General features: G+C 56.3%; 1 protein-coding gene across 1 annotated transcript in view; it reads right to left on the bottom strand.

Annotated features, from left to right (window-relative positions):
- PARD6G (par-6 family cell polarity regulator gamma) overlaps positions 1 to 14,065 on the bottom strand; it is a 78,565-nt gene extending 64,500 nt beyond the window's left edge. Inside the window, exon 1 of the mRNA XM_059139291.1 lies at positions 13,861 to 14,065. Coding sequence (XP_058995274.1) covers positions 13,861 to 13,932 — 72 coding nt within the window. The 5' untranslated portion in view covers positions 13,933 to 14,065. The remainder of the gene's footprint in view (positions 1 to 13,860) is intronic.
- Between the last annotated feature and the right edge of the window lie 8,166 nt (positions 14,066 to 22,231).

The raw sequence follows: 22,231 nt of genomic DNA, 5'->3' as shown, positions 1-22,231 counted from the left end.
AGTCCTTTTCTAAACACACAGTAATACACGCTCTACACTGGCCCTCTCTGTGCGCTTTTTTTCACTTATCTGAAAACATTCCTTCTCTGGATGCTTGCGGTCTTGTGGAGGAGGCATCTCCAGCTGTCAGAGGCCCCTGAGTGAGGAAGGGTAAGTCACTGGGCCCACAGGGACGTGACGGGGTGTTGTCAGACTCACCCCGCAAGGCCACGGGAGCCAGGCATTAAGGTAGATTCCTTACCAGCTGAAGTTTGTTTAGTAACCGAGTCACTTCTAAGATGCCTCCCAAACCCAATGCAGCCACCGATCTGTAATTACCCTTGAGTGAAAGCAGCAAACTAGCACCGCTCCCGCCTGGGGTACCAGCCCCAGAGCAGGCCTGGTTGTTCTAGACCAGTATTGCTCCTGCACGCAAGTCTTCACTCAGTTGAGGAATTAAACCTCTATTAACTGGTTTTAAAATAAAATTCTAGAGTTTTAATTAAATCAAAACAAGAGCACAGGAGGAGAGGGAGCATGAAGTCATAAGCCGGGTCCCATGCCCAGGTCTGCGGGTTAGATCTGAGGCGGAACCGCAGCATCATGCGCCCCTCCCCCACGCCGGGTGTCACTGCGAAGCGGCGTGGTCACCTTCAGACCCAAGGAGGCGGTGTCCCGACGACTATCTGCACGCAAGCGGGGGACAGGCGACCGGGAAGGGTCCCCAACCATGTGGGCCGTCTGTGCGGGAAGCAGCCTGTGACCCCACTTCCCACGGCGCGGCGGTCCGCGCCGGTGCTGGAGACCCGGGGCTCGCCCGAAGGCGCGCGCGGAAGCAGCTGGTGTCCCCGTCGCAGACGCGCTCCTGCACTGGGCCTCACACCAGTCACACCAGGCAAAGAACCGGGTCTGTGGTCGTGCCGCGCCGTCCCCAGGTCCCGCAGTCCGGCGGCCCCAGACCCACCTGCGGAGTAACCAGGGTCCCGCGAGGCTCCTGCGTCGCCGGCGGGTCCGTGCGCGCGGGGCGGCTCTGGGCACCAGGCGGCGGGGGAGCCCAGCCCAGAAGAGGCCCCGAAACCGCGCGGGCGGGAGGACCGGCCTCAGGGAGCCGGGGCACGTGGTACCTGCCGGAGCGCCCGCGTCGGTCGGTGCCACGCGCACGGGGAAGGCAGCCGGCGGGTCTCTCCCCACGGCCCCGGTGGGTCACCCCTGCTGTCTCCGCGCGGCCCCGGCGGGTCACCCCTGCTGTCTCCCCGCAGCTCCGGCGGGTTACCGCGGAGTCTCCCACACACAGCCCGGGGAGGGGGCGGCCGCACCGCTGCGGCCGGGCTTGGGGACGGGGCGATCCCCGCAGGCCGCAGGACCGGCCGCTGAGAGGCTGTAGGAAGCGGCGCGCGGGTAGGCTCCCGCACACCCGCTCCGCTCCTGATCGCGGCACTGACCAACGAGGACTTGCTTTACCTAAAAAATGCCCTCCAGGCCTAGACGCCTCAGTTACCCTGAAACTGCTGTCACCTTGAGGGGTCCGGGAGGGTCCTGGACACTGAGCCTCATTCGGACCCCGCTCCCGCTGACCAGGGCCCGAGGCCGAAGCCTCAGAGTCCCTAGAGTCGTTTCCCGGAGGGACGTGCCGTCTTGGGTAAAAGACACTCCTTTGTCCTCTGGCGCACGACAAGCGCAGACTTAAGCTGACGCACCCCTGCCTCCCTGGTTATCCATCCCGTTCCCCCTGCGGCGCCCCCGAGCTCTCTCTGCGGGGCACCTCCCGGCCCAGCGTTAGGGACCCGGTGTCCTAGGCCAGCACCGCACCCCCCCCCCCCCCCCCCCCGCCACCACCAACGGAGACTCCCCACGGTGACCAGTGAGGCCCCGCCCCCACCACACCCCGGAGGCCCCGACCCCACCACACCCCGGAGGCCCGGCCTCCAGGCCCCTCAGGTGAGAGCAAAGGGGGAAGCCATCAGAAAGATGTTCAGGGAAAACATTCACCAAAATATTTAGTTGTCAAAAATGTTAAATTTTCACCAGAGGAAGCACCTTCCCAGGATGAAATGTAATTAAGCCAAAAGAAATGCTGTCTTAGAGGGGCGCCTGGGTGGCTTAGTCGGTGAAGCCTCTGCCTTCAGCTCAGGTCAGGATCCCAGGGTCCTGAGTTCCAGCCCTGTTGAATCTAGCGTGATCCTTAGGGCGCAGCATGGAGCAAAGCCACAAGGCCCAGCCCAGAGCTGTGACTCCTGCCTAAGCCAAGAGAGCCCAGGGAGCCAAGCACTCCGGGCCCACCTGTCGCCAGTGAAGCCAGGCTCTCTGGGGCTGGACCTCCCCAACGTGTGTGCCTGAGCCAGCAGCATCACTGCCACCTGGGAACGGCTACAGATGCGTGACCTCAGGCCCCAGGCTTAAGAAGGGAGTCACTAGACTCCCAGTGACTCAGGCACACATCAGTCTGGAAAGCAGGGCTGTACCCATCCCAGGGGGCATCTCGCCAGTCACTGCTAGGGGCTGCTGTTTAGGGTTGGTGCCTTGAACAAACCCTTACTGAATGCCAGGTGTGCGTGGTACCTGGTGCCAGGGCCGAGGGCCTTCATGGGGCCGATGGCTGTTTGAGAGCCCAGTGCTGGGCGGTGATCACACATGTGGATGTGTAGTTACAAACTGAGAAATGCACACAAGGAAACTATAGGACGCAGGCCCTGATTCGAACTGTGTGTCTAAGGAAAAGAAACACCCAGGTGAAGAGAGGCACGGAGCGGCTTGGCTGCAGCACAGGTGTTAGGAGCACAGGCAGGCCCAGACGCCACAGATCTCAGACGCCTGTCTGTACAGTGATGCAGCCGTAGCAGGCCGCTGGGGACAGGGCCAAGGAGCAGGAGTGCGTGCGTCTGCCCCAGAGAAAATGGTGGAAGACTTCCATTCACAAAATGATCTGGAAGCAAAGGCTGTTATTCTCATGTGGCATTTGTTGGAGCGTGGGACCTGCCGTGGGATGACTTCCTGAGCTGATGTGTTGGAACAGTTTAAAATCAGGCCACAGACCTGTGAGTCAGATGGGGTGTAGCCGACAGCAGAGCCTGGCCCCTTCCTGGGCCCCATCCACCTACCCCAACCTGCAGGGATGATGGCCTGCCGGCAGCCACAGGACGGCTCAGGGGAATATCCCTGTGAGGGCGCTGGGGATGGAGAACCCAATGCCCCTGGGTCACCTCAGTGAGCACGTGTGTGTGCTACAGGTCACACGTGTGCTCCTCTGCTCACACACATGATCTGTGTCTATGGACCCAGCCCTGCGTAACAGAGATGTGGGGCAGGGCTGTGAGTGGAAGACACAGAGATCTAGGGACAGGGTCCATGGTTTCTGTCCGGCAGGGGCTTCCAGTATGGTCGAGCAGGCGTGGTCAGTGCCATGCCTTCTGTGCAAGCTCTCTTTAACCCTAACCACCGTCCAGGAGTGTCGCTGATCCCATTTTAAAGGCCAGGAGACTGAGACCTGGAAGGATTTGGTCCCTGACCACAGTCACAAGGGGAGTGAACAGAAGAACTGGGGCTGATGCCAGAGAGAATGCAGAAAAGAGCTACCGAGCTCCAGTGGTAAGCTGAGGACTCCACGGCGGAAGTCAAGCCCCGGGACACCCCACTGGGAGCAGACTCCCCAGGTAGGAAGCGGTGCCTGAGCCCACCAGGCTGAAGAAGGGCTGCCGGCAGGTGCGAACCGTGAGGGCGGGTCTGGCTGCTCCGGAGCTGAGGGTCACGGTGCAGGAGACCTGGCGGCTTTGAGAGGTGGAGCTGGCAGGCTGGAGGCACGCAGGAGGTGAAGGCCAGGTTTCTCACCTGTCCCTGCCTCCATGGGACTTATTGGACGCGGAAATCCACTCCAGTGGAAGCCCCTTAAGGAAGCGAGGTGACATCCTAGTATGACCTCAAGAGTTACAAAACGGGGCCGTTTCCAGGGACGGGGATGGGCTGAGGTGGGATGCGGTCTGGACCAGTTATGTCTCACCCACAGAGATGGGAGAGCAGAGTCAGGAGGCACAAGGCCCTGCAGGGCAAGTTCCCAGCTGTCCCTTTCTGGCTCTGTGCCTCTGGATAATTTAAACTTCTCTGAGCATATTTCCTCCTTCAAAAAAAAAAAGGGACAAAAACACATTTTTCATAGGGCTTTTGTGAGACTCAAATATATGTGCATGCTGAGCGAGTGCGGTCCCAAGCAGAGGGGCCGATGCTCACCAGAGTGCCTGGAGACACGCATCACACATGGGCGTTCACAGGGCTGTGGTCTCAGCCCTTCTCAAAGACCAAAACTTGCCAACACAGTAAGGCAGCCCTTTCGCTGTGCACCCGTAGTCATACCACTCAAGGGGCATCTGCTGAGGGACATGTCCAGGTGTGCCAGGGAGCAGGGGAGTTGCCATGATACTCTGCTCACAGCCCCAAAGAGGAGGACGTGGGAGAGCTGGTCAGGTTCACCCCGTCCCTGCCGTCTCCGCAGCAAAGTCGGAACCCACAGGGCCGCCTGGGAGAGGGGTTCTCACAGGTACGTGCTGGACGCTGAGGGAGTCGCACAGCCCCCAGCCAGTGTCCAGGAGGTGCGGGGCCGGGGGTGCAGGGTAGAGGAGATGACTTCCGAGTGCGGCCGGGCAGGCAGGTGGTGTCTGTTTTCCAGAGGTGGAGTCAGGGAATGACATGAAAGACATCGGAAGCAACTGAGGGTTTAAGACCTGGTTTTGCCACTTAAAAGGCGGGCCCTTGGTCAGGTGACCTGACAGGCTGGGCGAGTCCCCGGGGTCCTCTTCTCCCCAGCCCGTGCAAATGCTGGCAGAAAGCGGCACACAGCCGGTGCTCCAGGAAAGGGGGCCGTAACCGCGAGACCTCACTGTAGCTCAACACAGGTCACACTGCCTGGACTCTCCTCTGGGTGGTGACCGAGTGGCAGCTGCTCCCACCGGGCTAGTGGAGGCTCCCAGGGCTGGGAGGGAGCCCAGAGACTACGTGCCTCCCAGAAACACAATCAAGGCCAAGTGTGGGGCATTCACGGTGGCACAGCCCTGGGCCACTCTCCAGGCCGTGCCGTGACTAGTCCTCTGCTGCCTGGGCTGAGGAGAGGCATCACTGACCGACAAGCCATGGGGCCACGCCCCGGGGAGACTGCTCCCAGCCTGTGTGGTGGAGAGACAGGGCCGGAGACGCCAAGCTCGTGGGGAGAAGGGATCCTGGGGCAGCTCATCTCCTGAGGACTGGACGAGAGTCCTCAACACACCATTTCCTGCAGGAGGGTCTCCCAGACCTGCAGAGACCCTCCGTCACCTTCTAGTCCACGGAAGCATGTTCCGAGGAGCCCGGGCTCTGTGCCCCTAACCCTGCATGGGTACAGTGGCCCATGGGCCCAAGGGGACCAGAACCCAGAGGCGGGGCGCCACCTCCTCCTTCACGTGAGGGACCATCACACAGACACAGAAGTTTGTTTTGTCCCACAGCAACACCCCATTATCATCACAGACCAGGGAGGGAAGTGAGGTCAGGACCCGTGGGTGGGGAGCGGGTGGCTCGGGCCCCCATGCCGTGGAAAACAGGATACAGACATGACGATCGTCTCCGAAGCCCTCCAGCATGGCCCTCACAAGTCTCCCTCCCGCAACCCCTACCCAGGGCCCTCGGGGTCCTTCCGCGAAGCATGTGTCCACAGAAAGAGGCCTCTTGTCTGTCCCTGCCCTGTCTCAGAAGCAAAGGTGCCAAGAGAGCTCTGCCTTGTAGGCGGGCCGGCGCCTGAGCTGCCTTGGGGCAAGCGGGCCCATGGGAGAAAACGGAGAACAGACTCGCGGCTCTCAGTGGGACGGCCCTGGGTGGGGGCTGCGAGGTGACGGTAGCACCTGCGGGTGTGTGAGCAAGCCGAGGGGGCGGGTGTGCGAGGCGGCAGACGTCCCAGGGCACGGGCGGTCTGACGCTGGCCCCGCACAGGTCCACACCCGCAAGCTGCAGGCGGCCTATGAGGCCTTCGCTCCGGCCACGAAGCTCAGACATTCTCGCGGGGGCGAGATCTCCCTTTCTCACGGGAGAGCCTTCGCACCAGTTGCCCTGCGACCCGTCGAGCAGCCCCCAGGCCCACCTGTGCTCATCTGGAGTCTCAGCTTCTCCCACGACGCCAGGCCCGCCAGAGGGGCCCGCAGAAGCTGGTGTGGACTAAAGGGAAGCCAAGGAAGACAGCAGCAGCTGGAACCACAGAGCCAAAGGGCGGAGGGTAAGAGCCCCTTACACACCAGCGGTGGGGCCTTAAATTCTACAAGACAAAGAATCTCTTCCTGATTTATTTTTTTAATCAATAAACCCTTAATAAGTTGTGGTTCAAGGCTTTCAGAATTCCCAAATGGTCAGACCTCCTACAGCCACTTCAACTAAACCCCGTGGAGTCTGGGGCTAGAGCCGAGAACAGCCTCACTGGGTGGGGGTTAAACCAAACCGGAGGCGGCCACCCAGGGACACACACGCAGCCTGGGGCGCCATCTACACAGGTCAGTGTCCCTTGTGGACACGAGGCTAACCCGTGACATCACGTCCGAGAACCAGCACCATCCCCTTCAGTGACAGAGACCCTGACAGTGGCTATACCAGGGGTGGATGCTGACCACACAGGACATGAGGGAACCTTCCTGGATCCGGGAGCGCTCCGTCCATGACCTCTTCACCTGGTGTGCAAACAGACACGCACCAGCTCGTCAAGCTGCCCGAGATGAGGGTGTGCTCCTATCCCACGGGAGAGAGGCCACCACGTGAACGAGGTCCGCAACAGCCTCCTGGAACAGTCGCTCTCTCGGCCTTGAGGCCGGGCGAGGGTAGGACCGGGCGGGTTGGAAGAAGCTTGGCTCCGGAGGAGACAAACCAGGGATTTAACAGCTGGGCCCTGCATGTGGCCAGGGGTGGTTTTCAAACTCTGTAAGCAACAAAACTTTTTTTCCTCCCTCCAAGTGAAATGCAACACACTCCCTGCAAAATACAGAGCCGACACTCTGGCTGGGGGTGAGGAGGGGAGCCTGCTGGCGAGCTCCTGCCCAGAGCCCCAGTGAGGAACGCAGCCTGGGGAAGAGAGAGAGAGGGGTGGTGGGCTGGGCCCCCCTGCGCTGTGCTTGAGGCCTGTAATCAAACACCGAGGAAGTCAGCACACACACCGGCAGAAAGAGCAACATGGACTTTTCAGTCCATTTCCTTCTGACTTCCAAAGTTTCTCTTGTTTTGTTCGGCTCATCCTTCCCCTGCTCCTGTCTGCTCTGTCCCCCACGGCACTCACAGGGAATGAACAAGGCCACTGACCCCTCTCAGAGGTGCCCTGGAAATAATCCCATCGGTGAGTCAAGCTTTGCTCACCTTCCTCAAAAAGTAGTTCTTTTCTAAAGCACCCTAATAACTTCTGACCTAGTAGCTCCTGGGAAAATGGAGTTGTTCCTTACCTGAATTTGACTCAGCCAGCATTTACTGGGTACCTCCTGTATGCAAAACACCGCTCTTCACACTGTAGGTGCCAAGGGTTTCCTTGAACCATGCTATTGAGAAATGCAGCTAGTGTTCTGAGCTGACTTCCCAGTCTAGCACAGCGGAGAGCCCCCAGACTAGAAAAGTGCAGGCAATGAGGGGAGAAGGTGCTCTGATTTATCTCCGAGGAATCATGGCCAACTTCAACATTGCTGATGCTGGGAAACAGACAGGAACGATTCCTGGAGGCTGACATCATGAGGGCCCTTGCTGGGCGAGCAGGCCGGCTGGGAGGCAGGGGAAACCTCTGGGCTCCAGGAAATGTGAAGCAGGGTTTGGTGACACTATGGACACTATGGACACCAGTCTTCTCACTTGCCAGAGCAAACCACTGGACCCTATATCTCTACCTATCTTACCTATCTTCATCCCCCAGCACAAGCCCTACACCCGGCAGAGTGGTCGCTTCATAAGTGGAGCGGGGGCGCCTGGGTGGCTCAGTGGGTTAAAGCCTCTGCCTTCGGCTCAGGTCATGATCCCAGGGTCCTGGGATCGAGCCCCGCATCGGGCTCTCTGCTCAGCGGGGGGCCTGCTTCCTCCTCTCTCTCTCTCTCTGCCTGCCTCTCTGCCTACTTGTAATCTCTGTCTGTTAAAAAGATAAATAAAGGGACGCCTGGGTGGCTCAGTTGGTTGGACGACTGCCTTCGGCTCAGGTCATGATCCTGGAGTCCCGGGATCGAGTCCCGCATCGGGCTCCCAGCTCCATGGGGAGTCTGCTTCTCTCTCTGACCTTCTCCTCGTTCATGCTCTCTCTCACTGTCTCTCTCTCAAGTAAATAAATAAAATCTTTAAAAAAAAAAAAAAAAAAAAGATAAATAAATAAATCTTTAAAATAAAATAAAATAAAATAAAGGAACGGCGGAGCCCAAGGCAGAATCCGACTTTTAAGGACACCTACCGAATAGAGGATGTCCCTTGAGACCAAGCCACAGAACCCGCTGTGGTGACGTAAGACTAGAACTTTCCCCCACAAAGCACAGGAGCTGCCCTTAGCAGCGCTAGCTGCAGGCAGCTGAGGGGTCTGTCTCACTGTACTTGGGGCAAGCTAAAGACACCTGCACCAACACCGGCACCTGCACCAACACCGGCACCTGCACCAACACCGGCACCAGCACCAACACCGGCACCTGCACCTCGGGACCTGTCCTTGGAGGAGGAACCAGGATCCCTCCTTCCCCAGCGGCCACTGAGAGTTCATGGCCAAGAGCACACACTCTGGAGCCAGACTGCTCAGGCTCTCTGACCTCGGGCGGCTTCACAGAGCTCCCTGGACCTCAGTGCTCCTCTTGTATAACTGTGATGGTAACAGAACCCATCTTGCAGGGCTGTGACGGAGGTTAATGACTAAAATTTGCAAGTGCAATGTATTAGAGCAGCGTCTGCAGGTGTACACGCTTATACACTGGGAAGAACGGTTAAATAATCCTAAATATTTCTGAGCACAACCTGTAGACAGAGGCAGCATTCAGCCCGGACCATCTGTACCCCCCCAGCGTGACCGGGGCAGCCTCAGAGGAAGGCTGCAGGCTGTGTTGGGGCTAAAAAAGGTCACGGTCCCTGCCATTGGTCCCCAGGTTCACAGAAGAGTAGAAATGTGTCAAGAGGAAGGGGTGGGCCAGTAAGCATGTCCACAGCCAGCTGGACAGGTCTGACACCACCCCTGATGCTCCCTTTCACCACTGGGGTCATGGCGGCTTCTGTGGCTGCTATGCCAAGCTTCCTGCTTGTCTCTAAAAGTGTGGGAAGCCCCTTCACTGGGAAAGGGTCAGGCTGATTCTAGACATGGCTCACAAACGTGAGAGCCTCTGATGCCGTGAATGGTTCCACCTTCCAATCTTGACCCCCCTTTCCTCAAGGTGGGAGAACTCTAGCTCAGTGCCATGAGTCCCAGGAACGGGCTTGAACCCCTGGCTAGTTGTCCCGGGAGAGTTCATCGGGCTTTCTGCTGCTCCGAGGCCAGGGGTCCACATCAACCCCACTGGCATCCACCAGCCTGCCAACTGCTTCTGGGGTCCCTGGTGAGAGTCTCCTCCAGCAGCAGCCTCCCTCAAGTCACCCAACCTGTTTGAACAGATATGCACACGTACAAACCAGAATCTTAAAAGGGTGTAGCTGACACGCACAGGTGAGTCAAACCCCGTGAGGCGGTTCTCAACGGCCCACGGGAGGCAAGTGCTCAACCACCCCGTGGGGAGGGCCTGGCCCAGGCCCCAGCCCACCAGATGGAGAGACGTGTCCCTGCAGCACCCAGCAGCAGAGAGCCTCAGCCAGACACAGGGTCTGAGGACCCGGGGAAACACGCAGGCATAAATCACTGCTTGGAAAACCTGTTGTCAAGCAGGTCCCATAACTCCATAAAAAGTAAGAACAGTAACACTGCAGGGAAGAGAGAGGCAGCCAGAAACAGATGAGTGGTCCACAAATACAAAAATCTTCAATTCATTGATAACTTGAGGATCGAAGTAAAACCACGGGACAGGGTTCCACTTAACCGACTGGGAAAGAATAAGAAAACACCCAGGGCTAGAGGGCAGGAGGGCAGAGAGAGGACGGACAGACAGGAGACAGGAGGACGGACAGACAGGAGACGGTAGGGAAACTTGTGCAAGAGCCCTTCTGCAGGAAAATTCAGCAACATGTAGTCCAAGTCTTCAGAGCATGAGCTCCGCCAGCACAGACAGTGCGCTTCTGGGATCCGTCCCGAAAGGCGAGCTCTTCGCATCCTGTACGTAACAAACCTCCACTCTGTGTGTGTTTGTGTAGACGTGTAAGTACAGAGATGTTTTTCACAGCATTGCTTATTATAGAAAACACTGGAGATGAACCCAAAAGGATACTGGTTAAATTAATTATGGTTTACACACAAGATAGAACACAGGTAGTAATTTTTAAAAATGCGTTCTTTAGCAACACTAACGACATGACAAAACACTTGAAGGGGGACTCAGGCTAGACCGTCACATGCCTGTAGAATAGGACTCTGATTCTACAGAAGACAAAAGTGTGCACCTAGAGGGTCCAGAGGGCAGGCTGCCACACTCAAGAGAGGCTCAGTTTCGGATGAGAGAATTACCCCGTTTTGTGCCTGATGTGGTTTCTAAATTTTCAGCAATGACAGTGTTTCTTAAGAGTACAGAACAGCCTCCAACATGATTTCAACAAAGCAGCACACTAGACTAAAACCCTCAGTAGTACCTTGTCCCCAGACACAATGGACATGGCACACCTGGGGCTGTACACATGGTCCTCGGTCTCTGCCCTGAGCAGTCACCCTGTGCCAGCGCTGGGAAAGGGCCATGAGATGAGCAGGGGCTGGAGGACGGCGGGAGCTCGGCCCAGTGACAGCCTCTGATGGGCTGGGTAGGAGAGGGTCGGCGCCCAGGGCGGATTCTCAGAGAGCATTTCAGGTGGGGGAAAGCCACATAACCAGGGCCAACAGACCACCAGGTTAAGGGAACGTGAGTGAGGCCCAGCCAGAAGGCAGAGGCTCGGAGGGGACACCCTGCGGACAGGGGGTAGCGTGCTCATTCACAGAGCTGGAGACCTGTGATGACTCCACCCCTTGTAGACGCCTCCCCTAGCACTAGTCCTCCTGCTAACCCTACAAGGGGCCAAGACTTGCTCCCCTGGGCCTGAGGCATGCTCCCCGAGACCTATGCACAGCCCCTCCTTCCCCACGGCAGTTCTAATGGGAGGAGAGGCAAAAGTCAAGCAAATGGCAGCCCCGGTGCCAGAACTGAGAAGGCAGAAGTGCATTCCGCCGGTTTGGGGAGGAGTAGATGACTCACAAGTATTAAAGCAGAAATGTTTGGGGAACGTAAGGGCCTGTGTGATGGGGGAGAACCACCGGGTAAAGACGATGTCCCTGAGGCTTTGGAAGTTGAGTGGCTGTGGCACATGGCCAGAAATTCTGGGAGCAGGAGAGGTGAGTTTCACACCCAATATTCTGAAACGCCACAGAACCCTGAACTGTGGGGACGGACCGTTCCGCCTGTGGGCAGCCTGTGGCCTTCCACACGCTCTTGTAGTCATCACTTCATTCTGTCCTGGGAGGTGAGAGGAACAGGAACAGTGCCCATTTTACAGATAGAATAACAGAGGCTCTGAAGGGTCAAATAACTTTCCTGAAGGCTCCAAAGAGTAGGAGGCGGCAGACCTGGCTGCACTCAGCCCCCAGCACCATTTTCGCCACCTGAAAACCCTGGTGTTCTGGTGCTTCACTGAACATGAACAGAGACCTCATTGTCATCAAGTTTTGCTTCCTGTATTTTGACAACAGCAGCTGCAGTAAAGGCTCCTGGCAGAAATGGGTTCATGGTAGCAAATATTAATTTTTAAGGGGGCCAGTGGGAGGCTGTGTACGGAGGGAAGAGCCAAGTGGACTCTCGGAACAAACAAGGCAAGTCCCAGCACCCAAAATGGTGTGTGTGTATGTGTGTGTGTGTGTGTGTTGAACCAGCCAGCTCAGCCGGGCCCACCCAGGGTGGTGTGGCTCTCCTAGGGGTGCCCAAAGTTCAACCAAAACTCCAGCTCCGCCCTCACCTCCAGGGAAACAGTCAATACATCTGAACCTGAGCCCAAGCACCCTTCTTCACTGGGAAGTTAGAGGGGTAGGGTAGTCTGGGGCAGCCCACGGGCCAGCCAGGACATCCACAGCCCCCCACTGCCCTCCTGGAGGGGACGCAAAGGCTCTTCCCCTCCCTCTCCCAGCAGCCTGCATGGGAGGCCACCAGCCCAGAATGGGGCATAAGCCCTGCTGTGGGCCCAGCCTCCAGAGGGACCCTTCTAGACAGATGGTCTGGAGCTTGTTGTCATCAGACAGCCGCAAGGTGCATGTGGCTTTGGAGTACTAGGAATGTGGCTTGTGTGACTCAGGAAAAGTGCTTAATGTCAGCCAATCTACACTTAGAATCAAAGGGCCACTGGAGAGGCAGCAGGAGGGCCCCTTGCTGTAAGTGCTCTGTGTGTCCACTGTGCTTGCTGGAAATGGCAGGAATGCACACCCAACAAGGCGTGTGACCACGTCCCCAGTATAAAAACGGACCCTCCTGGGGCACTCTACATTGTTTCCTACAACTGCCTGTGACGCCATGATGATTTCAACAAGTTAAAAAGACCCACCACATGTGCTCAGTGCCTATGAGAGTGGTCAAAGAACTCTGATCAGCCACATTCCCAACCCAGCTGAAGACACCAACAATTGTCTGGAGCTCCCACTCATGCCTGTGGTTCTTTCCTCCCCAAACTCACATGCGATGCGGGAGGGCGGGGGCACTCTCGGGCTGCAGAGGAGATGAGTCCTGGGCAAGGGTCACAGAATTAGCGTAGGGAGAAGGCTGTGAGGAGGAGTTCATAGAAAGACCTTCTCCCCAAGATGGGAATGAAATCCAACTCACTGGTTCATTGCGGAGAAACCGGCCCCGGTCCTCGTTGGAGGCCCTGTAAACCCCTTACCAAAGGAACCCTACGGCCCTTGACCCGCAGAGGCGGCCTGCGCAGGGGGGTAGCTCGACTCAGCTCCTTAGGCTCAATCGCCCCGCACGGAGTGGGGGCTCTGAGCCCACCCTCTGGCCCAGCCCCCTCCAAGCCCTCAGGCTGCTCCGCCTTGTCTTCCAGGAGGCGGGAGGCACAGAGAAAGGGCGAGAGGGCCGACTTCCAGGCAGCAGCAGCGAAGGGCCGGAGGAGCCCCCTCCTCTGGGACCCTGAACAACTACAACCAAGACCCTCGCAGACAAAAGCGTCAGCCTCTAAGAAGCCGCCCCCGCAAAGGGCAGAAGCGCCAGATCCTATCAGCCAATTAGCCGAACGCGCACAGACACCGCAAGTTGGGGCACGCTCGGGCCGGGGCGCGGGCAGCGGGAGGGGCCGCCGGCCGGGCGCGCCGGGAGAGCCTGGGCCTGGGGCGCGCCGGCGGGGCTGGGGGTCCCGGCCGGCTGCCGCTCACCCCTCGCGGGTTCCGAGGCTCCTCCGCGGCGAAGGAGGAGGCGCGGCCCGGCCCTCCCCCCGGCCCGGGCCCCCCAGGATCCCCAATGGCCCCACTCGGAGCAGCTCGCGGGTCGCCCCGGAAACGCCGCCCCTCCACCGTGCGGCGCGCCGGGTCGTCTCCCGCCCGTGGAACAAAAGAGCCGCTCCTGCGGGGGTCCGGAGCCCGCGCGGCCCTCCCAGCGCCGGGCTCCAGCGGCACCCATCGTGCCGCCGGGCTTTGTGTCCGTGCGGGGACGGGAAGGGCGGCGGGACCCCCGCACATCCCGCCGCCGCGCCCGCGCTCCAAAGTTGCCGCCAGCCCGCGTACCCCCCGCAGCGCCCAGCCGCCCCCGCGGGGCGCCCATTCATTCGCGGGGGTGCAGAGCGCCGGCGACGGCTCACCTTGCTCTTGACTTCCACCGCGCTGCAGTCGTAGAAGCGCAGGGTCTGAGACTTGTGGAAACTCCGGTTCATGGTTCCGGCCCCGCGCAGCCTCGCCTTCGCCCCGGCTCCTCGCTCCGGGGGCTGCAGGAGGATGCTGGGGGCGGCGCCCCCAGCCCCGGCCCGGGCCCCGGCCCAGGCCCCGACCCAGCCAGAAGCCGCGCTCGCTCGGCCGCCCCGCCGCTCCGAGTGCGGCGGCCCGAGCTGGGCTGGCCGCGCGCCTCGGGACTCCAGGGGCCGCGCGCGGGAGGAGCTGGGGACGCCGCGCGCGCCGCCCCGAGGACCCGCCCCCAGTCTCCGCCCCGCGCCCCGAGGACCCGCCCCACGAGCCCCAAGGACCCAGGTCCCGCCCCACGTCCCAAGGACCGGCCGCCCACCCCCCCCCCCATTCCACGCCCCCCAGGACCCGCCCCCAAAGCTCCAAGGGACCCTGTCCCTCCCGCGCCTAGAGGACCCGCCCCCGAGGACCTGCTCCACGAGTCCTAAGAACCCACGTCCCGCCACGCGCCCCGAGGACCCGCCCCCGAGGGCCCGGCCTCCCCAATCTCCGCCCCGAGCCCTAAGGACCCACCCCACGAGTCTCAGGGACCCGATCCTGTCCCGCGCCTCAAGGACCCGCCCCCCCATCCCCGCCCCATTCCCCGAGGACCCGCCTCCCGAGTCCGGAGGACCCTGGTCCCGCCCCGCGCCCCGCCCCCGAAGCGGCTGAGGCCCCGTGGGGTGCGCGCTCGGGTCTGCGCGGTCCCGAGCAGGGGAAAGCAGCCTGGACCAACCCCGGGCGTCTCATTCCCCCCCGGGTGCTGAAAACTTCTCTCTCCTGCTCGCCTCCGCCCTGATTTTGTTCACCTGCCCGGAGCGGCCGGGGCCGGAGGCTGACTTGGGCGGATCGTTGCTGTTTTCTTGGATGATGCGGGAGCCAGTGTAGGCTTGACGGACTCCTTCGGGCCACCCTCCGTGCCCGCCGCCGGACGGTAGATGGTCCCCGACGAAGGTTCTGCGGAGAGGCGAACGGCTCGGGCGCGCTTCCGCACAGGTGGGATGCGGAGCCGGTCGGAAGCACCTCAAGGCCGAGCTGATGCCCAGGGAAGCCTTCCGCAAGGCCGCTGGAAAGAGTGTCTCCGGAGAAAGATGGGGTCGGTTGTCAGCAACGTCACGGAGAACCTCTTTCCTAGAGGGTTCTGAAACTCCTTCAGGAATTTGGGATGAAGCTAAGAAGACAGGACCATTAGGTACCTAAAAGTATTACAAAGTTTACTGTAAGTACGTTATATAATCGTAAAGTTGTTACACATTCATTGTAAGAGATCTGGAGAATACCAAGATTGAAAGACAAACGTTAGTCACCTATAATCATACTAGTCAGCAATCAATTCTGTTAAACTTTCGGTATATATCTCTCTGTTCCGTTTTCTGTGTATATATTCATATATTTTACAAAATTGTGATCATGCTCTTTAACCAGTTCTGTGACCTGCTGTTTTCATCTCTTGTTATTTAAGGAGCATATTCATTGAGTGTTCTCAAGAAATACGGTTTTTAAGAGCTGCATGTATGGACTTTTAATCATTCCATTTTGGATAAACAAGATATTTCTGATGTTTGGCTTTTATAAAATATTGTGTTTCTTGAATTCACTTATGTCTAATTATTTCATTAGCACTGACGCCAAAAAATGGAATTGCTATGCCATGGAGCACACACAGCCTTTAACACAGATTGCCAAACCATGACACTCTGAATCTGATTTTTACTTCATTTCATTAAATATCCTGTTACATACCTGCCCGGGACTACAACCGCAGAGACACACAGTTACAGCCCTGCCCATAGGAGGAACACCAGTCTGGCCAGAGGTCCAGACATATAGACCAAATTCCAAATTAAGGCGGAAATGCCAAGACATTCCCACAGAAAGTCAGTAAAAAAGCCATTCCAGACCAAAGGTTTAGGATGTCCTCTGCTCTGAAAGCTCCAAAAGACGTGGTATAGTGGTTTATTATCAATGCAAATTTTAATAAATTTTAAGGAGAATTTTTTTAAAAGATTTTATTTCTTTATTTGACAGACAGAGATCACAAGCAGGCAGAGAGGCAGGCAGAGAGAGAGAGGAGGAAGCAAGCTCCCCTCCCGGCTGAGCAGGGAGCCCGATGCAGGGCTCCATCCCAGGACCCTGAGATCATGACCTGAGCTGAAGGCAGCGGCTTTAATCCACTGAGCCACCCAGGTGCCCCTCAAGTAGAATTTTTTTTTAAATGTCAGAGAGATACACACTGTGCACAGAGGTGCTGACTTTCTTTCAAAGAGAAGTCCCCTAAACCACACGGAGGTCTGTGGCTGTTGCCCGTCGCTGAGAATAGTCATGTAGTGGGAGAGCCCCCAGGGTTTATTAAGAAGCAGGGACAAGGGGCTGATGGAGGTGAACAGCATGGGAGTTAATGGGGCAGGTTAGGGCACCACTGGCCAGCTCAGGGCTTGGAGATGGGGAGAAGGGAGGGCGGGAAGCTACGAAATTCTGTCCTTGGTGGAAGTGAGACCATTGCCCTCACGCCTGGGGCCCAGTGCAGGCCAAGGCCCAGCGCTTGTTACTAATACCCCACTCAGACCCACTGAAGCGGCATCTGCACCTGAAAAAGCACCCTCCCCACCATGGTCTGTGTGCCCCTACTTTGTAGTCTTCTACAAACTTGACTGAGATGATCAGCAGGAGGACATGCATGTGGAAGGAGCCCGAGTCTCCAGGTTGAACCTGAAGGTGATTCTTTTGGCTTCAGGCTTGTGTGGGGGTTGGGTGTAGACAAAGCCAAGTGGCCAGGCCAGGTCTGCAGGCACCCCCCACCCCTCCCCCCTCAGCTGTGCAGCGGGGTCTGAAGAACTTGTCAAGTGGCCGCTGCCTTTAATACTTTCATGCTATAGCAGGTTTGGCGTCGGTCTCACGGGTGGTGTAGGCTGTGGTGTTTGGGTTAGAAAGAGACGAAGCAGAGCAATTACCAACGAGGCAGCGGCGGCTCTGTGCCCGTCCCTGAGCGGTGGAGCTGATGCATGGCCGAGGCTGGTGAAGACACAGCCTCGCACTCCTCCTCCAAACCCTGTCCGCATCCCCAAAAGCACCCCCCACCCTGCTACAGACACCTCCCCTTGGGCTGTCAGCGTGTTGTGCAGCTGTGTCCCAGGAGGTCCAGACACACGCAGTGTGTGGCCTGGTGTCCACTCCAGAGGCAGCTCCTGGTCAGAGTAGCTCAGCTCGAGGCTGAAGGAGACCTGTCCGTAGGTGAGCCGGGGGCACCTCTTGGGGTGGAGTCTCCGGGTGGGGGGTTGCCGTCCCCATAGCCTTTTGCACTCTGCAGTGCCTGTCCTGAGTATGCATCTCTGCAGTGACTAACCTACTAATGAGGCAGCTCACTGCAGGTTCCCAGCTTTGCCAAAGGGTCCTGTCTGGCTCTTGACCAGGACATTCAGCCATGGCTTCATCGGCAGTGGTAACCCCCTAGGACGCTGACATTCCGAACTTCTGACTGTAGACTGGGCGTGATCCTCGTCGGGGGACTTGAGGTCTGGGATTCTCAGTTCCCTCCTCTGTGGAGAGAAAGGGCAGATAACGTCTACAAGTGTCCAGAATGGCTCCCGGAGCACACACCTGCTGGAGAAAAGAGCAGAGGGTGCAGGTGTCTGCCTCTGACAGCTCAGCCTCAGTGATTCAAACACACCAGCCATTCCGTTCCTTTCCTTTGGCAGACGTTGGTTGAGGAGAGTCCTGGTGCTGCTTTGGACTAGGTGAGAGTCTGTGCTTGAGTGCAGAAGGGGCAGGCGAGGGTCCGCAAGCTCTCCCGACCCAGCCACACGCATCTCCTCCCTTCCTGAGTTCTCCCACTGTTGTGCTAGGCAGCGGCTCCTTCCTCTTCCTTCCCGCGGGCTCTCCCAGTCTGTTCGCGGTGTTTCGCAGACCTGCCGTCTTAGGTTGGAGTAACTCGGCTGTGTAGAGGACTTAAAGCCTTGAGTGGAATTATGGTAAGGATCCAGCAGGGTCTCCTAGGACCTGAGATGGGATGTGGCTGCGTTTCCTGGGGGGGGGGGGGGGTGGCTGGAACCAGAACCTTCCTTGTAGGTGACGCATGGGTTAAGAATACCTGGGTTGTTTGCGGCTCTGACCACTCATCGTGTGTGCGGCTGGACGCTTGCCTCCCGCTCTGCCTCAGTGTCCTCATTTGTGAAGTGAAGGCTGTATAATAGTGGTACTTGCCCACCCAAGGTTGTTAGGAGGCTTGAATGTGTGGAGCAGTCAGCGCTCTGAGCAGCCCCCTTGCAGCCAGAGGGACCTGCAGGCGTGTCGTTACTCCTGCCGCCCGACTCTTTCTTCAGCGGGAAGGCAAGGAGGGGCACTGGAACGAGGGAGAAGAGAGTGCTAAGAGAAAGGAGACAGAGGGAGGCCCATGGGACAGAGGTTTCTGCAACCCCCGGGCGGTCCTACGTGGCAGGCTGAGGTCGGGTGTGTGATTGAGGGAACAGGGGCAGGAGAAGAGCAGCTCCCAACCGGCGTGTAACTCTGCGCAGACCAGGAGGACACAGCCCTCTGCTACGTCCCCGCTGTGAGGACAGGGAGAAGCAGCCCCTCCTCCACCCCAGGTCCCGCAGAAATGGAGAGGAGCCAGCCGGCCAAGCCTGCAAGGGCTAGATGAGTAAGTCCTGAGAGATCCGTACCACAGGGCGTCTCCAGGTAATGATGCTGGGCTGCAAAGCTAAAGTTTTCTAACAGGATGAATCTTGTGTTGAGAGTTCTACCACGCACACAATGATGAAGGTGACGGTGCTGGTGAAGATGAACAGGGCAGGAGGGCGCTTCTGGAGGTGATGGGTGTGTTAATGGGATAGACTGCGCTGACGGTTCCACAGGTAGAACCCACCTCCAACCTCATCAGTGCATACATTAACTATCTACAGGTTTTCTTTAATGTCAGTTATACCTTCATAAAGTGGTTTCAAAAGATAAAATAGGAGAGAATGTAGTCAAAACACTGAGCACATTTCCAGTCACAGTAAATACACAAATAATTACAAGTATTGTCAAACCTCAGCTGCGGACTGGGAGTTGGTCCCATAGGTGGCCTCCATGGCCAGCTGCTCCCTCCAGCCTTGGCTCCCTCCAGCCTTGGCTCCGTGCAGCCGCTGCGACAACTGAGTGCCGCCCAGACAGAGGGGGAAGCCCAGGTGTGGCTCCCTTCTGTCGGGTGTGGCTGGCTCTCAGCAGGTGGGGAAGGTCGCAGACACCGTGACACCTTCTTTTGGATACTTGCTATCTTCCCCCCATATTCATCACTCAGGTCTCTAACCTGCAGCTCACTTCCGTGGGAACCTGGTTTAAGATTGCTGCAGAGGCTTCGAAGTGTGTAGATTCATCTTGCCTTTGTTCACTGTCCTTGGGTCTGAGATAACGGCGGGAAAACTCAACCTGGTGCGAAATCAACAATGCTGAACGTCAGGTGTGCTCTGCCCCCGGCGGCCCGAACTTCAGAGAAATGGCCAGCTGCACACCTCATTTCATGCACAACCTGCTCTAAGGACTTATGTAAGGACTCGCGTAAAAGGAAAATGTGCTGAAAGTTCATTACTGAACTTTGGCCTTAGAGAAGACACTTTGGGATAAAAGTTCCCAAGAAAATGTTTTTGGTTCTTTTTTTAAAGAGCGTAAATGCACAGTATGTTTCATGGGTCGAGTTCCTTCCTTCTCAGCGAAGGTGAGATGAGCAGACGGCGTAGCTCACATCCCAGCTGCATCTCCATCTCCGCTGTCGGGGTGTGTTGGGGGGACCCCGGAGGGCTGAAAAGCTGGGAGCCAGTTATAGTCTTTGGTCGGGGGTCTCCCCTGGGGCTTTGGGCCCAGCAAGACCAGAGGTGGGTGAGACGGGAGGTGGCACGGTGGGGCTGTGTGAGGACACAGTTTGCCTTGACCTAACGTTGCCCTGACGTGGTAGACGGGGGTGCAGGGAGGACAGAGGGCCAGAGAAGGCACGGCTGGGCCTGAGAGGACGGCTGACGGTCGTGGGCTGGGGCAGCAGGGTCAGGGCTAGGATCTAGGTCAGGGTCAGGGGTTAGGGTTAGGGTTAGGGTTAGTGGTTAGGGAATAGGGTATGGTTAGGGGTTGTGTGAAGGTACCGTGGGTGGACGGGTTGGCTGGCTTGGGTTTTCATTCAGGACACTCATGTGCCACCTCCATTCCAGTCTTCCAATGACAGGACTTCTTTATGCATTGCTGGCTGAGTCTTCTGGTGTTGGGTTGGTGTCCTCAGTCCTCTGTTTTTCTGACCTAGGCTTAGGGCCTGGTTAGTGCCAGAGCCATGACTAATGTTAGGGTTAGCCCAGAAGCTTGGAATGTCCTATCTGCCAGCAGTGTGGCAACCTCCCCAGAGGGCCACGGTTTGAGGGCGACGATTAAGGCAAAGGTCAGGTTTAGATTTGTGTTGGGAGTGGGGGAGGAATATGTGAGCTGGCTTGTTTTTTTAAATATTTAAATTGTGTTTTATCTAAATTCAATTAATTAACATAATGTATATTATGAGTTTCAGAGGTAGATGAATGCGTATTCATCAGTTACGTATAATACCCAGAGCTTGTTACATCACATGCCCTCCTTAATGCCTGCCCTTCAGTTACCCCATTCCCCCATCCCCCTCCCCTCTAGCAACCCTCAGCTTGTTTCCTAGAGTTAACAGTCTCTTACGATTTCTCTCCTCTCTGATTTTATTTTGTTTTATTTTTCCTTCTCTTCCCCTATGATCCTGTTTTGTTTCTAAATTCCTCGTATCAGTGAGATCATATGATAATTGTCTTTCTCTGATTGACTTATTTCCTTAGGGTCATACCCTCTAGCTCCATCCACATTGTAGCAAATATAAGATTTCATTTTTGATGGCTGCATAGTATCCCATTGTGTATATATACCACATCTTCTTTATCCATTCATCTGTCAATGAACATCTGGATTCTTTCTATAGTTTGGCTATTGTGGACATTGCTGCTATAAACATTGGGGTGCACATGCCCCTTTGGATCACTACATTTCTATCTTTAGGGTAAATACCCAGGAGTGCAATTGCTGGGTCATAGGATAGCTCTATTTTCAAGTTTTTGAGGAACCTCCATGCTGCTTTCCAGAGTGGCTGCACCAGCTTGCATTCCCACCAACAGTGTGGGAGGTTCCCCTTTCTCTACATTCCTGCCAACATTTGTTGTTTCCTGACTTTTTCATTTTAGCCGTTCTAACTGGTGTAAGGTGGTATCTCATTGTAGTTTTGATTTGTATTTCCCTGATGCCAAGTAACGCTGAGCACTTTTTTCTTGTGTCTATTGGCCATTTATATGTTTTTGCAGAACTATCTGTTCATGTCCTCTGGTTATTTCTTGATTAGATTATTTACTTTTTGGGTGTTACGTTTGATAAGTTCTTTACAGTTCTTGGATACTAACCCTTTATTTTTATAAGACATTTGCAAATATCTTCTCCCATTCTGTAGGTTGTCTTTTGGTTTTGTTGACTGTTTCTTTTACTGTGCAAAAGCTTTTTATCTTGATGAAGTCCCAAAAGTTCATTTTTGCTTTTGTTTTCCTTGCCTTTGGAGACGTGTCTAGCAAGAAGTTGCTGTGGCCAATATCAAGGCTGTTACCTGTGTTCTCCTCTAGGATTCTCATGGATTCCTGCCTCACATTTAGGTCTTCTATTCATCTTGATTTTATTTTTGTATATGGTGTAAAAAAAAATGATTCAGTTTCATTATTCTGCGTGTTGATGTCCAATTTTACCAACAGCATTTGTTGAAGAGACTGTCTTTTTGCTGTTGGACATTCTTTCCTCCTTTGTTGAAGATTAGTTGACCATAGAGTTGAGAGCCCATGTCTGGGTTCTCTATTCTGTTCCCTGACCTGTGTGTCTGTTTTTGTGCCAGTACCATACTGTCTTGATGATCACAGCTTTGTAATAGAGCTTGAAGTCCAGAATTGTGATGCCGCCAACTTTGGTTTTCTTTCTCAGCATTCCTGTGGCAATTTAGGGTCTTTTCTGGTTACATACAATTTTAGGATTATTTGTTCCATCTCTGTGAAAAATGTTGATGGTATTTTGATAGGGATTGCATTGAATGTGTAGAATGCTCTGGGTAGTATAGACATTTTATCAATATTTATTCTTCCAGTCCATGAGCATGGAACATTTTTCCATTTCTTTGTTCCTTCCTCAATTTCTTTCATAAGTGTTCTATAGTTTTCAGGGTACAGATCCTTTACCTCTTTGGTTAGTTTATTCCTAGGGATCTTATGGTTGGGGGTATAATTGTAAATGGGACCA

Source organism: Mustela lutreola, chromosome 11 (genome assembly GCF_030435805.1).
Source record: "Mustela lutreola isolate mMusLut2 chromosome 11, mMusLut2.pri, whole genome shotgun sequence".
Lineage (NCBI taxonomy): Eukaryota > Metazoa > Chordata > Mammalia > Carnivora > Mustelidae > Mustela > Mustela lutreola.
This window is presented reverse-complemented; position numbering and strand designations above follow the sequence as displayed.